The sequence below is a fragment of the Pongo abelii genome, chromosome 10 (genome assembly GCF_028885655.2).
Source record: "Pongo abelii isolate AG06213 chromosome 10, NHGRI_mPonAbe1-v2.0_pri, whole genome shotgun sequence".
Classification (NCBI taxonomy): domain Eukaryota; kingdom Metazoa; phylum Chordata; class Mammalia; order Primates; family Hominidae; genus Pongo; species Pongo abelii.
In genome coordinates, this window is record NC_071995.2 from 89443277 (window position 1) to 89462588 (window position 19312).

General features: G+C 36.8%; 1 protein-coding gene and 1 long non-coding RNA gene across 3 annotated transcripts in view; one reads left to right on the plus strand and one right to left on the minus strand.

Moving 5' to 3' along the window:
- Positions 1 to 19312, minus strand: part of EPYC (epiphycan) — a 45061-nt gene that overhangs the window by 14120 nt on the left and 11629 nt on the right. For both annotated transcript variants that reach the window (XM_024256977.3, XM_063712219.1), the window contains one exon: positions 266 to 440. In XM_024256977.3, the coding sequence (XP_024112745.2) occupies positions 266 to 440 (175 nt within the window). The remainder of the gene's footprint in view (positions 1 to 265; positions 441 to 19312) is intronic.
- On the plus strand, positions 1866 to 3953 carry LOC134759525 (uncharacterized). Its single transcript, XR_010135810.1, has 3 exons — positions 1866 to 1917; positions 3308 to 3443; positions 3846 to 3953. It is a non-coding gene; the product is annotated as an uncharacterized LOC134759525 (long non-coding RNA).

Sequence of the window (19312 nt, forward strand, 5' to 3'; positions counted from 1 at the left end):
TCCACCACCAGGTTTTGAGTAATGATGCACAATATTTTCATCCCAAATCTTTGGTTATTTGATCATTTTTATGAGACCAAAGCTAAATTATTAAAACTGCTTTATATTTGAATATAAAATCTAGGTATAAATATACTTCAAACCTAGCCTATTCCAAAACCTTTTTCTTGGGTCATGTCATGTGGTTTCCCTGCAGAGTTGAAGCTTTGCAGTTTTGAGGATGACAAGGTGGACTCAACTGTAATTCTGCTTTGAGGTACCTGACCTTCATTTGTGTGTGGCCCCAGAACCCCTGTGAATTCAAGCTCCTGGGGAGAAGAGCCATCAATAAGCCTGGGAGTAGATTCCTCCTCCTCTTCCTCTTCCTGGGCCTCCTCAGGCTGTGGGGGTGGAGTGAGGAGCTCTCTGTTCCCTGAAGGCATCACTGTGGCTATTTCAATCTGAAAAAAAAAAAAAAAAAGAATTTCTTCAGGCAAACTTCTCAGTCACTGTGTGGCAGTGACACAAATTTAAAATGTACCCATATTTGCCACAAGAGGACACTCATGTTCTAAAGTTCGATAGTTTGACCATCCTGCTTGCTTGGAGGAACACACATGGTTCTAGTAACTGTTGTTGTTTTTAATTAGTTTTGTTTCTCAAATCTTAGAAGTTGTTTCCAATGCCTTTTTTTTTTTTTTTTTGGTCATCTTGTTCTTTAACATCATATATATTTGTTCATTTCATAGGTTTAAAAAAAGCTTGTTTATTGTTTTCTAATAATGAGTAGCATTATAAGAATGCATCAATATTGTGAAAGCTTCACATTAATTCAGAAGTGTACAGAGTAAAATTCAAAACTCCTCTTCACCATCCAGCTCTCATTCTACTACCCTTGAAGGTAATAACTGAGCAGAAATTGATACGTATTATCTTGTCCTTTCAATCCTTGATTTCCTAGGTTCAAATATTCTGTTCCTTACCAATGACTTATACTGTCTCTAACGGCATTTTACTGAAAAGTATCCTTTATACTAAAATAAAATATATAGTGACATAAAAACTATGATTTGACTGTGATATGCCATTTCTCATGTATTTTCAATATTATTAAAATAACAAATATTGTAACGATATCTAGGTATGTTAAAATGGACTTCTTTGAGAACTTTGACACTAGGAGGCAGCTATAAAATTACAAAATTATTCAAAGGTTATTTTTTAGATATTGTATTTTAGATTACAACTGCTTTGCTCTTATATAACTTGTACATTTTAAGTAATAGAGTCATTGCTTTTAAGAATACTGTTTGGATTTAGGAGAAATCTTCTCTTTCAGATTTCTCCCCTTGTCTGAATGTCTATTTCTTTGTGGTACTTAGTAAATGTCTACTTCTCTGACGGTCTTGTAAGCTTGGGCTGAAAATTTGCTCCAGGCAATTGGGATGGCGACACCCAGGACCCACTTTTTGTGGCCCAGTGTCCTTGTGGTATCCCCAGAAATCCCAGATTTTCCCTTAACCACACCAATATGGCCTTTTGCTTTTTTCCACCCTTCTTTGTTTGCTTTCATTAAGAAAGTAAAGAAACACATAAATTATTTCTGGATTACTTAATACCAAATGATGTGCAAACTATTCCTTTCATCTATAACACAGGTATATTTTCAGACCAGATATTTTCTAGGTGTTTGAATAACCAAAAAATTTTAGGGATACACTTATGATTTAATATCACTTATAATAGATTTAAAAGCATTGCAAATCACAAATGAAAATTATTCTTTTTAAGGAACACTAAACTTTCTTTTATCAGTTTATATTTCTGAATTGTGCATCCTTCTGTGCTTCCATAGAGTCTCCCTATTTCAGCCTTTTCTGTGCTGTATTACATTGGTTCCATTTGTTTTCTGCATATCCAAGCCTGCTGGATGGTAAAGTATGTCATGTCTTTTATCTGTGTACCTCTAGGCTGTAAGCATAATAGGCAATCAGCAAGTACTTATTGAAGTATAATTTTTTCTAACTTTACTTGTCCAAAATATATCTAATTCACAGCTCTATGTTTAGAGATTTTCTGAGACAAATCAGTGAATGTGCTAATACTTACTTTAAATTATTTAAAGCATGAAATCAAAACAAAAACAGATTATACTGTCTTTGATACTTTAGGAGCAATACATGAAGATACAATAAAGCTTGACCAGAAAGCTCCAGTTGAGAAGTTTGGGCACATTTTCTTAAACAGAAAGACATACGGTTTCCATCTGTAGGTCAGAATGAGGCCGATTCAGAAGGAATGGATTTGTAGAGAGACCAAAAGGAGGCTCCAGGAAGAGCGGAAATTGAGACAGATGTTTCATGGAATGGAGGCAGCCTAAAGGGAGAAACAAATTCTAGACACGTTGCCTTGAATCTTAGCTTTGTCAGAAAAATGTTTGCACATACTTTTTACAGATAATTGTTTTTCCACTGATTTGATGTGAAGCTGTAAGATCTCACTTGTCATCCAATATAATGAGGCAAAACAGCTTTTCGTGTTTATCAAAAATTGTTTTGTTCATGCTTCCTTGCAAATAAAACATAAATGCAATACAACTTTGAAAACCAAGAAAAAGGAATGCCTTTTCACATCAGCAAAATTGAAGAACCTCAAAATACTATGCCTGGAGAGACTTCTGTTTTGTAGACACATTTATTTTCACTATTAAATAGTAGTGATTTAGGCATCTTTTCGCCCTCTTCAACAATCTTCATACTGTGATATGAAGTTATGAGGCAATGCACACACACAAAAAAAATAGTCCAGGGAAACAAGACCACCTGGCCTTCCGTGTGGCAGACTTGTATGCTTATGTTGCAGAAAATTTGAACGTAAACACAAATGACCAGAAAAAAAATCCCTGTCCTTTTTCTCAAGCTACAATTGGTAACACTTGAATGTAAACATAATTGAGCCTCTTCTACAAATATTCATAAATTCTTTCAGCTTTATCCTCTATTATTTTTTATTTGGCTGCTTGTTTTACTCTGACTTGCTTCTTCCTGAATTAACTTTTAAATCTGTTCATTTTATTTCCCTAAAGTTTAAAAATATAATACAAATGGTCATTACTACGTATGACTTTGATTTCAGTCAAAGTCACTGCACTTGTGTGTCTTCTTAACATAGTACCAGCAGAGTACATTTTTGAGTTGACTGGTTTGCAGTAAGTTATCTATTTTTATTCTCTTGTGTACCTGGTCTTAGAACTGTAGATAACTTATATCATGGTAGCCTTTGCTTAGAGAGTACATTCTGTGTCCATGAAACAGTATATCTATTCCAGAGATGACAAATGGATAGCTCACAGTGGCCTAGGCTGAGTGAGATATCAGCAGATGTCAGTATGAAGAGATAGCTACCAAGAGAAGAAGTACTTAGGCCTGTCCCAGTCTCTGCACCCTGCACAGCCCGGACTCCACGTAAGCAATATATCACCTCAACCCAATCTCAGGGTAAAAGCGGTTGAAGTGACCCCGAAGTGTCTCAGACTAAGTTTCTGCTCCCTGGAGAAATAAAGACTCTCCGTAGAAAATCATCCAATTACATTTATTGTATCAGATTGAACTGGGACTTTTACTAGCAATATTTGTGTTATTATTAAAAATATGACAAAAGTTTTAAAACTTTTATTTTCTAATAATCGCCATTGTTGTCCACAGAAGATTATCTCTATAAAAACACTCAGAACCATTTTAAGTGACAATAAGATTTGGTTAACAATAATTTTGATGAAATTCATTTGCCCCTTAGCAAAAGTGCATTTAAATGATCTGTATAATTATATTGCTGCCACTAAGCCTACTTTTTTGTCTTAATTTCAGGGTAAAAATATGAAAAACTGGTGTGTTCAGAAACAGCAATCACACATCTTCCTGATTGCTTCATTATCCACTGAGTCCTTTTAGTACAGATTTCTTGTTGAACGTGTTAATTATACCTGTTTATGAGGATCATAAACCATTTTCTGCCATTCAACATTGTGTTTGAATTAATAAAACTCTTTTTTTAATATTTGAATTTTAGTTAATCTACAGCTAAGTTTCTAATAAGGAAATCAATGATAATGTAATATATATGTTATGGAAAAAAATGCTGTTAAGAAATTCAAATAAACCAGATTTGATTCCTACCTTTGTGAATGAATAAAATGATCACCAGGTTAATGTGTGAATTTTTAAATGATGGAAGGTTTGCCAGTCTTTATAATTATCTAAAATGTCTATGTCAAACATTATGCTTAAGTTGTGATCAAGTCTTCATTTTATTTGTCAATATTGTTTTCTAAACATCTATCAATATCATTACTTTTGCTCTCTATCTGCCATCATCACCATTATCTAAATTACTATCCTCTCTTAGCTGGAATACAGTAATAGACTACTTATATAAAGTTAGGATGTCCTCTAGTGTAGATGTAGTAAGAATGGACTCTTTTAAAAACAGCTTTATGGAGATATAATTCATATATTATACAGTTCATCCTTTTAAAGTATACAGTCCAATGTTTTTTAGTATGTTGACAGTTATGCAACTATCACCCAATTTTATAGCATTTTCATCACCCAAGAAAAAAACTCTACAACCATTAACAGCCATTTCCAACTTCTCTCTTCTCATCCTCTCTCCTTCCCCCCTCCAACCTCCTGGCCCCAGGCAATCACTTACCAACTTTTTGTGGTTATACTTTTGCCTAATCTGTTTCTGTATTTGCCTTTCTGGACTTTTCTTTTCTCTCCCCTTTAACTGTAATTATGTATCTTTCGACCAACATTTCCCCATTTCCCTCTTCTGCCTAACTACCTAAGCCTCCGGTAACCACCATTCCACTCTGTCCTATGCAGTTGACTATTTTAGATTCCACATACACTGAGCTCATATGGTATTTATCTTTCTATGCCTGGCTGATTTCACCTAACATAATACTCTCCAAGTTCATCCGTGCTATCTCAAATGACAGGAGTTCATTTTTTTGTGTGTCTGAATAGTATTCCATTGTGTGTATATACCACATTGTATTTATCCATCCATCCATTGATGGACACCTAGGTTGATTCCTTGTCTTGGCCTTTGTGAATAGTGCTGCAATAAACATGGGAGTACAGATATATCTTTAACATATTGATACATTTCTTTTGAATATATACCCAGTAGTGGGCTTGCTGGATCTTATGGTAGTTCTATTTGTAATTTTTTAAGGAATCTTCACACTGTTTTTCATAGTGATTGTTCTGATTTACATTTCCAACAACAGTATGCAAGGGTTCCCTTTTCTCCATAAACTCACCAACACTTACATTTTATCTTTTAGTAGCCACGTAGTCAATGTGAGGTATGCATTTGTCATCTCCAGAATAGAGATACTGTTTCATGGACACAAAATATACTCCCTAAGCAAAGGCTACCATGAGATAAGTTATCTACAGTTCTAACTACTAACAGTTCTAATATCACCAAGCAGTGAGTACCATTGGACCCCTTTAGCTTGCTATTCTGTCCTATTTTTCCTTAGAATTCGGAGGCTAAACACTGGGCACCTGTTGGCCAGTTAAAAGCAACTAGTGCGGCTGCCAGACTAAAGACATGGGTGTCAGGCTTTCTGGGAAAGGGCTCTTTAACAACCCCCGACTCTTCAGAGTTGGGAGTGTTGGTTTGCTTGAAACCATCTTCCACTTTTCTTATACTTCTGGGCTGAGCTGAGGGTCGACAGAGAGGAAAGCCATTCAGCTCCGGGGTCCCAACAAAAAGTTGGTTGACCCTGCAGCCATGAGAGGAACTCTCAAAGTCACATCGTCCAAGTGAGACTCGCCCATCTATCCTGTCTATCCTGACCTTTGACTCCTGGGTACTAACACCTGTCAGACAAACTTCCTCCCCCATCTCTTCTCTGAGGCTAGTCCTGCTTCTAAAAACCACTCCGTCTCTGGTGCTTTTCTATTTTTTCCTATAAGAATGATTTCTAGTATAAATTTCAGGACTCTGTTCCTTTCTTTAGGCACCCAGGCTCACCAATCAGAAAAACATAATTTTTGCCCAAAGCCCCATTGAGGGGGTTACTATCTGGAATTTTAGGATCCCTCCTCAGACAAGCAGGCCTAATAAAAGCTATTCCTAAAGCTAGGATATGGGGAGCCTCAGAAATGATATCCTTCCTATTCGTATGATGAGAAGTGAAGACAAAAGGCATCACTCTTCCAACCCTGGAGATCCCATCTCTCCCTCAGGGTATGGCCCTCCACTTCATTTTTGGGGCATAATATCTTTAAAGGACAGGGGTAAGGTCCCAATACTAACAGGAAAATGCTTAGGACTCTAACAGGTTTTTGAGAATGCATTGGTAAGGACCACTAAATCTGACCTTCCTTGGTCCTCTTTGTGGTCTAAGAGGAAAACTGGTGTTTCTGCTGCTGCATTGGTGAGTGCAACTATTCCGATCAGCAGGGTCCAGGGACCATTGCGGGTTCTTGGGTTGGCGGTGGGGGGAACAAACAAACCAAAACCACAGGCGGTTTTTTCTTTCAAATGGGAAACACTCAGGCATCAACAGACTCACTCTTAAAATGCATCCTAAGCCATTGAGACCAATTTGACCCACAAACTCTAAAAAAGATGCAGCTCATTTTTTTTCTGCACTGTGGCCTGGCCCCAATATTCTCTCTCTGATGGGGAAAAATGGCCACCTGAGGGAAGTATAAATTATAATACTATCCTGCAGCTTGATCTTTTCTGTAAGAGGGGAGGCAAATGGAGTGAAATACCTTATGTTCAAGCTTTCTTTCATTGAAGGAGAATCCACAACTATGCAAAGCTTGAAATTTACATCTCACAGGAGGACCTCTCAGCTTACCTCCATATCCTAACCTTCCTACAGCTCCCCTTCATATTAATAAGCCTCCTCTAATCTCCCCCACCCAGAAGGAAACAAGCAAAGAAATCTCCAAGGGACCACAAAAACCCCCAGGCTATCAGTTATGTCCCCGTCAAGCTGTAGGGGGAGGGGAATTTGGCCCAACCCAGGTACATGTCCCTCTCTCACTCTCTGATTTAAAGCAGATCAGAGTAGACCTGGGGAAGTGTTCAGATGATCCTGATAGGTATATAGATGTCCTACAGGGTCTAGGGCAAACCTTCAACCTCACTTGGAGAGAAGTCATGCTATTGTTAGATCAAACCCTGGCCTTTAATGAAAAGAATGTGGCTTTAGCTGCAGCCTGAGAGTTTGGAGATACCTGGAAAGGGACAAATTCCTTACTGGTCAGCAAGCCATCCCCAGTATGGATCTCCACTGGGACCTTGGCCCAGATCATGGGGACTGGAGTCGTAAACATCTGCTGACCTGTGTTCTAGCAGGACTAAGGAGAATGAGGAAAAAGCCCACAAATTATTCAATGATGTCCACCATAACTTATGGAAAGGAAGAAAATCCTTCTGCCTTCCTCAAGTGACTATGGGAGGCCTTAAGAAAATATGCTCCCCTGTCATCCAACTCCCTCAAGGGTCAATTGATCCTGAAAGATAAGTTTATTACCCAATCAGCCACAGATATCAGGAGAAAGCTCCAAAAGTGAGCCCTGGGCCCTGAACAAAATCTGGAGGCATTATTAAACCTGGAAACCTTGGTGTTCTATAATAGGGACCAAGAGGAACAGGCTGAAAAGGAAAAGTGATATCAGAGAAAAGCCACAGCCTTAGTCATAGCTCTCAGACAAACAAACCTTGACGGTTCAGAGGGCAGAAAATGGAGCAGGCCAATCACCTGATAGGGCTTGTTATCTGTGTGATTTGCAAGGACACTTTATAAAAGATTGTCCAACGAGAAACAAGCTGCCCCCTTGCCCATGTCCATTATGCCAAAGTAATCACTGGAAGGTGCACTGCCGTAGAGGACAAACGTTCTCTGGGCCAGAAGTCCCCAACTAGATGATCCAACAACAGGACTGAGGGTGTCTGGGACCAGCTCATGTCATCACCCTCACTGAGCCCTGGGTAAGTTTAACCATTGAAGGCCAGGAAATTGACTTCCTCCTGGACACTGGTGTGGCTTTCTCAGTGTTAATCTCCTGTCCCAGACAGCTGTCCTCAAGGTCTGTTACCATCTGAGGAATCCTGGGACAGCCTGTAATCAGGTATTTCTCCCACCTCCTCATTTGTAATTGGGAGACTTTGCTCTTTTCACTTGCCTTTCTTGTTATGCCTGAAAGTCCCACAACCTTATTAGGGAGGGACATATTAGCCAAAGCTGGGGCTATTATCTATATGAATATGGGGAACAAGTCACCCATTTGTTGTCCCCTGCTTGAGGAAGGAATCAACCCTGAAGTCTGGGTATTGGAAGGACAATTCGGAAGGGCAAAAAATGCCTGCCCAGTCCAAAACAGGCTAAAAGACCCCACCACTCTTCTTATCAAAGGCAATATCCCTTGAGGCCTGAAGTTCATAAAGGATTATAGGATACTGTTAGACATTTAAAAGCTCAAGGCTTAGTAAGAAAATGCAGCAGTCCCTGCAACACCCCAATTCTAGGAGTACAAAAACCAAATGGTCAGTGGAGACTAGTGCAAAATCTTAGACTCATCAATGAGACAGTAATTCCTCTATATCCAATTGTACCCAACCCCTATACTGTGTGCTCTCAAATACCAGAGGAAGCAGAATGGTAGGAAGCAGGATAGTTGTCCAGAAACATTGCAAACTTTCATTTGTCCTCTATGAACCCTATTTAATAACCATATAAACAAGCTAGGGCCAGCCTGTTGGAAGATGAGAAAGCTCATGGTGGAGGGGAGAGGAAAGCCACTTCAGCTGAGGCCAAGCTAGCCCAGCCAGCACTGTACCAACCTAGCATATACCTGAGTCAACCCAGTGCAAACCAGCAGCACATCGGAACCCACATATTTGAACTACAGAACTGTGAGCTGAATAAATGGTTGTTTTAAGTAACCAAAATTTGGGACTGCTTGTTACACAGCAAAAGCTAACTGATACAGATTTTTATATTGTATCTGTGAGTATTTGATTAATCTCTCTCTCCCCATGAGGATAAATACTACATATTTCTTTTTTTTCCCCATTATACTCCCAGCTGCTACTCCAGTGTGCCTAGCAATTATTAGGCCTCCTGAAAAATACAGTTGAATCAGTATGGGTAAATGATGGCAATTTTTGATACATTAAATGATTGTTTTGTGTATAAGAGTAAGAAAATATTATAACATAGTTAAAGTTGCATGAGAGGGACAGAGCAGGAATATCACCATCTTGGACAAGCACTGTCATTTTAAAATTTACCTTGATCAAAAATGCCTAAATTCAAAGGGCATCAACCTAATGGCTAAGGTCAGCATAACCATAAACCACAAATAACATCTCTGACCAGAAACATTCCAAACCCCTCCCTGACCACAGACATGCTAGCCCTGAGATAACTTCCCCTCCACCCAGAGACATTCCAACCACACCATAAAATTTCCCCCACACAGAAACATTCCAAGCTTGTGATGGGCCCTGTCACCCTAAAACAAATATATACTCTTAGTCTGTAAGGGAGAATACTCCTGACCAAAATTGGCCAGAAGCCCCTCTCAGGTTTTTTTTCTCTAAAATAAACCTGTCTTTGATTGTTAAACCACATTTCATGTGTCTTTCTTATTTATCTCATAGGGAAAGCAGGTATGAAAATACATTAGCTATGGCTCAGACATCTCCGTGTCTGCCTATGGATCTTCATTGTATGTGCTAACATATTATGAAAGGAAACTAAATAAGATGTGCTTCAACTTCTTTAGATGAAACTAGCTTTGAATCTATTGCTGAGCCAAGAATTTTAGCTAGATATGCTCTATATTTGAGGGAAAGATGGAAAAATTATACACCTAGTGGTAGAACCACTCCATTGCCCAACTCTGAGAAGCACTATCTATGTGGTATTCTATGTGAATGGTGCTTCCTAGATGTGTAAAATGTAATAGCCTTACCTGAGTACATATTAACTCTAAGTGATCAGTCAACCAGTCTTTACACCTAGGTTTCTCTTTTCTTTCTCTATAGCCTCTTTATCTCAGTCATACTCCTTACAATTTTGACTTAAAACCCCAATTTAGTCAGGGAAGGATAATTTTTTATTAATCTTTCCTTTGCCTGTATGTGCAAATGGGAAATAAGGATAGTCCAGGAAATCCCTGAAGAAAGAGAAAGTAAAAACATGTATACACTGAGATCCTTATTGATTCATTGATATTTATGAGGATACCATTGTTCCTATTATAACAGGAAAGACAAGGCATATTTTAGTGTAGATACACCTAAGGCCAGAGATAGTCATATTAAGGTCCCCATGCCAAGCAATTGAAGTTACTTTCACTTGTTCTCATCATAGAAAAGTGATATTTAAAATGCCCAATGAGAGGAAATGATTCTTCTGAAGCCATTAGGAGCAGCTTCTTTATTCTTGACTCTAGCTGATTAGTGAAGATGATATAGCTAAAGAAAATAAAGTAAGCTAAGGAGGTAGCCTAGAAAAACTGGGTTTCTATGATGAGAACAAGTGAAAGTAAGGAATGTGACTGAGATAAAGAGGCTATAGAGAAAGAAAAGAGAAACCTAGGTGTAAAGACTGGTTGACTGATCACTTAGAGTTAATATGTACTCAGGTAAGGCTATTACATTGTACACATCTAGGAAGCACCATTCACATAGAATACCACATAGATAGTGCTTCTCAGAGTTGGGCAATGGAGTGGTTCTACCACTAGGTGTATAATTTTTCCATCTTTCCCTCAAATATAGAGCATATCTAGCTAAAATTCTTGGCTCAGCAATAGATTCAAAGCTAGTTTCATCTAAAGAAGTTGAAGCACATCTTATTTAGTTTCCTTTCATAATATGTTAGCACATACAATGAAGATCCATAGGCAGACATGGAGATGTCTGAGCCATAGCTAATGTGAAAGTAACTTCGATTGCTTGGCATGGGGACCTTAATATGACTATCTCTGGCCTTAGGTGTATCTACACTAAAATATGCCTTGTTTTTCCTGTTATAGTAGGAACAATGGTATCCTCATAAATATCAATGAATCAATAAGGATCTCAGTGTATACATGTTTTTACTTTCTCTTTCTTCAGGGATTTCCTGGACTATCCTTATTTCCCATTTGCACATACAGGCAAAGGAAAGATTAATAAAAAATTATCCTTCCCTGACTAAATTGGGGTTTTAAGTCAAAATTAGTCATCCCTTAAAATTGACAAGTATGAAAACTTTTACTTACCACTGACATAGGAGGTTTGCAAACTACAATCAGTGTTCGTTATAATGGTTTGTCATTATGCTCAGCACTGTTTGAAGGAGGAAAATGAACAATTCAGTCCAGTAAAGAGATTATATCTGACATGGAGAAGAAAGGTTTCATTGGATCTCATCATGGGCTAGATGAAATATTCTCCAATTATGAAAATAACTAGCATGAATTCCGTACTCAGCCAAGTATATTTCTGTTTAAATCATCTACAAAAATGTTAAAAATTGCTCACTTTATAAAACTGGGAAATGGATATTAAAGCAAAAGTTGAAAACGTCTATATTATGGCAAGTCACATTAGTAGCTGTAACAAACAAGTCCAAAATCCCAGTGGTTTAACACAATAAGAGATTCTATCTTGCTGACATGACTATCTAATGCAGGTAAACAAGTTTATGTCTTTCCTCTACGTAGTTACTCAGAGATCCAAGTTTCTTTCTTGCTAGGACTTCACCGTTTTCAGCTTGAGACTTCAAGGTCCACTGGTACTGTCTGTCCATTGACAGATTAAGGGAAGAGAACTAGCCACATGAGCCAACTTAGAAAAAGTAAACAATGTGTTTTAGCTAAATGCCCAGAAGGAAAATGAAACAGGTGAATGCATGGAATTGTCTCACCCATCATGTAGATATAGGTTAAAGTTTCATTCTGACACAATACTTATTTCTCATAAAAGTAAGAAAAATTATAACGAACACTGATTGTAGTTTGCAAACCTCCTATATCAGTGGTAAATAAAAGTTTTCATACTTGTCAATTTTAAGGGATGACTAATTTTAGGTTGATTTATCTAGTACATATCATTGACATTAGAAAAAATAAAAGCGTATTTTTGTCGCTTTATCCTCTGATTTCTTTTTTATAAACAACTGTTCTTAGATCTTATTTGTTGTAGTACTTACTGAAATATAATGTCACCAAATTTGTGTAAATTCACCATTATTTCCATTTATTTATTGTTAAATCTCCATTTTTACTAACTGAAGTCAAAATTAATAAAGTTATGTAATGAATGAATGTTTGCAAGTCAAATATCAAAATAGTTAATGGCCTTTTGATTACACCAAATATCATAAAATCATATTTTGTATTGACTTGCTAGGATATCAAGCTTAGAATATGTACATGCTTTATTTTTTTAATCTATCCCAATGTATAGTTATTTGTCATAGATTCATAACTCTAAAAGATAATGCTTATTCATATACAATGCAATGTTTAAGTGAAAAATTCCATGCCAAAGAAACAAGAGCTGATTTTAAAGTTTCATTTAATCATACCCTCTAGTCTTTGTCTCTTTGGGGACTTTAGTATTTTTTCTTTGCTCACATATTTCTCTTCTTACTTCCTTCCTTATTGTCAGAAAATGACAATATTCCATTTTCAGTCACCAGAAAGAGTTTCTACTTCAGCTTTATCCCAGTTTATTCAAGACTCCATTCACCATCATCTCCTTAGGCTCCAGAAACTTAATAAATTTCTTAAAATGTGTCATCTAGTTGTAATTAAATGTCTCCAAACAATATTGGTAGGGAACTTTGGCAAATGCTTTAGTCACATTATCTAATAGCAAAGTCAGTTCATATTCCCTTCCCCCTTATTGCCCTTGTTCCCCATGTAAGGATGCCAGAAAGACAATTTAGGCAATTTAATGTGGGCTGAAATCAGTAATCTCATGAGGATGGGAGGAGGGGAGCGAGTCAGTCACAGTAATTGAAAACAAAGAAGTTGGACTGAAAACTAAGATATTTGGAACCTTCAAAACTCTAGCTCTTTATTTCTGATGGAGTAATTTAGTATTTTTTATTCAGTTTCAATCTTTCTCAGTGTAACACAAAGCAAATTGTTTCTTCTAACACAGCCTTTATTGAGGCATAAATCCATGCCCTTTAATTTGTAGAACTTTTTTGGATAAAACTACTATTTATACATAATGACAATGATAATGATGATGCATATGTTATCACAGGGTAACTACACACATTTTGATAAGAAAAAAATATGTGTTTACAGAGGATATCCCAGAGAGGACCAGCTAACTGCCAATTGCCTTTGAAAAGGATAATCATTACCTGTTAATTTTTTATTACTGTCCAGTATCACTGGCAAATTCTTGCAAATTTTACTAACTTAGAAACCTGACTTCATCTCTTGGGGCAAAATTATCTTAAACAAGTTCAAAGACCACATTAAACCTAAAGGTTAACCTTCATCCTCTTAGTGCCACCACATTCTCTGTAGGTAGTCCCACTTGGGAAGCTAATTATAGTCAAAAGATTGTCGATGACCATAGAACAAGTACAAAGGATAAATCAGCTCCATAATAGCATAAGGCAAAAGAAGGACTCTTTTCCAAGGGATCGAACTCTTTAAATATGTTAACTTTCATAAGATTTGCAGTCATTAGCATGATAAAAAAACACTCTGCCAAAAGACGACTGCTGAATAGTGATTTATTGGACTTGACAACATTAGCCTCTGGGATCTTCTTTTTTTCTCTCTACTTCCAAAATTTACTAATCCTCTTCAATGTCCATTCTATCCTTTTATACATTACAGATTCAGTGTAGTTATCATAGAATAAACTATTTTATCTTAAATGGCCTAGATTTAATTTCTTTCAATTTTATGACTTTAATCAGAGTTTTGATATTATAACTCTAGAGAGAACACACTGAAAAAAAGATTTTATCCAGTCTCAATAGTTTTTAGATATATTTCTTTGTTCTTCTCAAACGTGTCAAGGAATGGAGCATATAATATATATTTGCATACATGCTATTTAACTCTTTAAAGCCCACATTGAATATTAGCAAGGAGATATTCATGCCTATATGTGTACACGTTAACCAACAAAGGGCAAGTTTCTCTGTCCCTGGAAAACTCAAGACAGGGTTTACTAGAATTTGCCCTAGGAGTGAGAATGAGAAATGTGGAATTAGGAAAGATCCAATGAAAATTAGGCATATTAATGGAGGGCTAGGCAGGACAATAACAAGTGAAGTCCCTATTCTGGCTTAGAAATTAGTCCGATGGGACAACATATCCAATTAAAAATATCCAACTCAGAAGTGTGAAGATTTCCAAAATGTTTTGGACAGTGTTACTTTTAGCAGATTCATAAGTTACTGATTTATGAAATGTAGAGAACTATGCCTGAAAATGAAGGTGTGGAACAGAAAGAACATAAAAAATAACTTAAAAAGAAAGTTCTTTTTCTAGAGAACACAGTACTAGAGAAGTAAAGAGATAAAATTTAGAAGCATATTAATTTTTTTTAAAACAACCACATGTGACACTGAAAGTATAGATGAAGAAAGTCAAACACCAAACCTGGGTCTCATCCACAAATCATTCCAATTTCAGTAGTCCAGGGTATGGCTTAGGTACTGGGATTTTAAAAAGCTCTAGAGCTGATACAAATACGTGACCATGGTTGAGAATCACTTCACCAGAGAAGTGATTTATGATGCAGACTAGGATGTAGGAGACAGAAACACTAATTAAGTCTGGAACACTGAACTATTCAACAAAGTCTTGAGGAAAATGTGGTAAGTTTTTTACTAGGCTCCTGGGGGCACAGACTTCAAAAATACCAACAGCAACTTCAGTTCGAAAATATGCTGAGGTTGATTCTTCAGATCAGTATCCCCCAACCTTTCTGGCACCAGGAACTGGTTTTGTGGAAGACAGTTTATCCACTGGGGATGGTTTCAGGATGAAACTGTTCTGCCTCAGATCATCAGGCATTAGATTCTCATAAGAAGCAGGCAACTCAGATCCCCTGAATGCGCGGTTCACAATAGAGTTTGCATTCCTATGAGAATCTAATGCTGCTGCTGATCTGACAGGAGGTGGAGCTCAGGCAGTAATGCTGGCTGGCCTGCCGCTCACCTCCTGCTGTGTGGCCTGGTTCCTGACAGGCCTCACAGCTTGTTAAGAACTGCACAGGCAGGGGATTAGAAATTCCTACTTCAGGTGACAAAAGCATGGGGAATGGAGAAAACTCTCTGAGAGGTAGACTTGTTGAAATCCATAGCAGGAGGAAAGGGAGAAGCCACTGAGCATATAACATCCAGGCTTCAGAACCCTCTGGCTGAAAATAGATGCTCACTAGAGAGTCTGTCATATGATAGAACACATATGCAATGCAGCATCAAGTGCCAGAAAGACAGGTCTTAGCACAAAAAGGGGAATTCAAAGCCTTCAAGTATTCAGAAAGAAAGAGAAACTTCAGGTAAGACTGGATGACTGATTCTGCCACCATTGCATATTTACAAACTGTGCCAGAAAACAGAAAGATCTCAAATGTTACTCTGAGAGAAGGAACATTATATTAGGGAGAATTTTCCTAGTTCAATTCTTCTTAAATCATAGGCTCATCAGAATGATCTGGCTTATTCACTGAGCTCCTTCCATAGAGTTTCTGATTCCCTAGGTCTGGAGTGGGATCTGAGTATTTGCATTCGTGACTAGCTCCCAGGTGATGCTGATGCTGCCAGTTCAGGGACCACACTTAGAGAAGAACAGCTCTAATATTAGTCAAATGTGGCATCATAATTTAACTCTTGGTGGGGCATTTCTCCAAATTGTGTTTGAGTACACAGGTTACAGACCGGAGTCAAGGGACATAAACTGACCAACATCTGGATGAGGCTAAACCAAGTTGGTTTCCATCTTATGACTTTCTTCTGGAACAATCAAATCTCTTCTTAGAGCCTCTGTTGATCCCTTTTCTCACTCCTAAGCTAATTGATCATTGAGAGAAGGAACTGGCCCCAGGTGGTTCCCCTTCCCTTTTGGGGAGAATTGACTATCAATTGCGTACATTTCACTTTGCCCCTGCATGAATAAAGATTTACGGGGGTAGACTTTGTCCTGAGGCTTGTGGCTGGCCATAATTGCCTGTGACTGATGGCATAGTTTATTTCTGGAGTTTTGTATTAGGAAGCTCTTACTTGCTTCACACTGAAGTCATGCATTAAATTTAGGGGGTACACCTCGCCTTTATCAACACAAAATAGAACAATTTGAGCTCTCTTTCTGTGTGAATCCCATTTCTCCTTCTCACCTGATCCTGAATTTAGATAGGACATAGTGGGAGCAAGTATAGGGGTCTCCTAAAACTTAGCATTACTGCCCAGAAAAACTTTACTATTTTTATGCATCTCTATGAGTTATAATACAAAATGGTTTCAATTTTGATGTATGTATCTGACTCCTGGCTTTGTATTATGTTCCCAACTGTTATTTTTTCTTTGTCTCCCTTTCTTAGTTTGTATTTGTCACCTCATAACACATGATCAGTAATATATATAAGATATGATATAGCAGATAATATAATAGAAAATAATATATATAATGTTTATTATATATATTTTGAGATAAAATTATTGTACTAAGATTTATATTTTCATCTTTTTTATGTAAATTTGTGTGCACATTATAGCATTTATTCATGTAAGTAACCTTAAATACTGTTAAGAAAAGGTGATGGATAAATGAGTAAATACTTTATATCTCAGATTGGCTGCCAGGTTTAAAACTAATGACAGATTCAAGAACATCATTTCTCAGCATATGCATTTTGTGAGTGAACTCATAGAAACTTACATTCCAATAGATAGCTACAGATCTTGTATACATATATCTTATATGTGTCTTTTTAAACTTCCTCTATTGTGCTGAAAATACTTATAAGACTACTAGACTGAGAATGCCAAGGCATAGGAAGAGATTTGGTCTAATTTGCCTTCCCAAATTCTTGGCTCTCAGCAAAAGATTGGTAAGTAGATCTCATGTGAACCCAAGCACAATGGGGTTAGCCTTCATCATAGCCCAAATCCCATCCCTTCCTTTAAGGCATCTGTGATCATCAGCACATAAGCTTCAGTGGTTTTTAACTGAGTGAGTGATTCAATGGTAAAGTTACTTGCATTTATTAAACATTTGCTATGTACCAGGCTCTATATTAAACAGCTAACATGTTTATCTTACTTAATCCTCAAAAGGTATCTTCTAAATAGAAAACTGAGGCCCAGAGAGGTTGTATGACTTGCCCAAGGTTATACAGTTTGTTGGACAGACCTGGCACTTACATCTAGAAGTCTGACTTTAGGCCCTGCGTTATTCAGCATTATGACAAGACTGTCTCCCAATGAGGAGGAAATGGGTGTAGAAATGAGCAACACCCAAAGCCAATGGTTTCTCCCATTATTCTTTAGTGTGTGTGTTAATGGTTATGTGCTCAAGCAGAGCCAAATTGGAAAGGAAATATCTGTACCTATTTATTCACTTAATTTAGGATACCCATTGCACCAGTCAATTCCTAATGAGAAAGCCCAGACCTAGAGCAGATAATATTCAGCTGATAATATTTAAATTACTGGTCTTCCTTGTTTTGTTTAAAAAAAAAACGCATTTGAAATCCAGAATATTTGGACTTTTACTCAAGCACAGAATTAAGGTTTTCATTAAACAAAATGTAATTTTGAATTTATCTGTCTCTCAATTTGTTCTACACGGATGAATAAATTAATCTTGAAGCTACTCCTCTGTATTACCACTACGGCAACATTTGACTTCTAAAGGCGTTAAAAGGCTCTGTACTGTTTGGCCTGAGTTACTAAAGATGTATTTTTATGGGTTTAACATACTGACATATAGATATGTTAAGCACAGTGAAATTCTGCTTTAAACATGAGCCAGGTGCTCACATTTGTTTCCGTGATCTACATTAATTAGATAATAAAAGACCGTAACCATGAATACTTGGCAATGAAGCTGTATCTTACTTTCTATTTTATCTTGAAAATAGTTGAGGAAGAAATGTATTTGGCAAAGCTTGCTCAATCCTCATATTCCCGACAAAGCAGCTTTCAGTTCAGAAGGATCATATTACCTCTTGCCTTTTTAAACACTTTGACGGCTAACAGAGATGCCTGAATATTGTGTTAATTGTATTCATTTGGAAATGGTTGTTTTTCTGATTCTTAATAATCAAATCACTTCATTTTAGAGAAAAGAAGCCTCAATATTGGACACAGCTCAAAGAAGTAAAGATTAAACAGAAGAAGCAGAAAAAGAATGGGGGCTTTTAGGGCCAAAGTCTCTCTCCTTTAGCATTAAAAGACTGGATTAAATTTTATTCAGAAACTTACTAGATGAAAACTCTGGGCAAAATTCTGTTCTGCAGTTACCCTTATCAGATGGTTACAATATTACCTTATTTCCAGGGTTAGTTATTTGAGTTATCTTATGTTTGTGGTCTCATAAATAACATATAATACAAATATAAAGAAGTCACTGGCAAAGATTATCAGTATTTGTTTTCCCAATGAACCTACATGATTGTATATTTTTTGTTGCTTAAATTTTTAAGGTTCTTAAATACTATAGCTTAGGATGAGAATTAGTTTAACACTGTTTTTAAAAGAATCTTATGGAAAGTCAATGAGACAACCATATTAAAATCTCATCAGCAAAATTCTTTCCTCCCTTCCTGTAGATCATCCTTAGTAAAGAGAGAGATTAGCTTTTATTTTTCACATACTCTGGAAAAAGATATTTAATTCAGGCTGATTGTGTTAAAGTTTCTTCTTCCATCATAAAGTGTTGAGTATGCAAACCATATGTAAGAAACTTTAAAATATACTGTATAAATTGGTCAAAGTAGGATATATTTTTAAATATAAAGATAAGTATTGCATATATTTTGCCACCAGAATAGTATAAATATTACTAATATAAGTACTTTGTGTTCACAAAATACAGAGACAATTTCCTAGACTAATTACCTTTTAACATCAATGCAGTCCTATACCGATTTATTATATTTAGAAAAACTAATGTTAAGATACTTTTAATATATCATTATCTAAAATGTACTTTGATTTCTGGAAGTTGTCCGGAATTAGCTTGATTCTCTTTAAGCAATTTCTGGTGTTACAGAGCATCAACATATATTCTAAAGTTATTATCTATTTATTTTT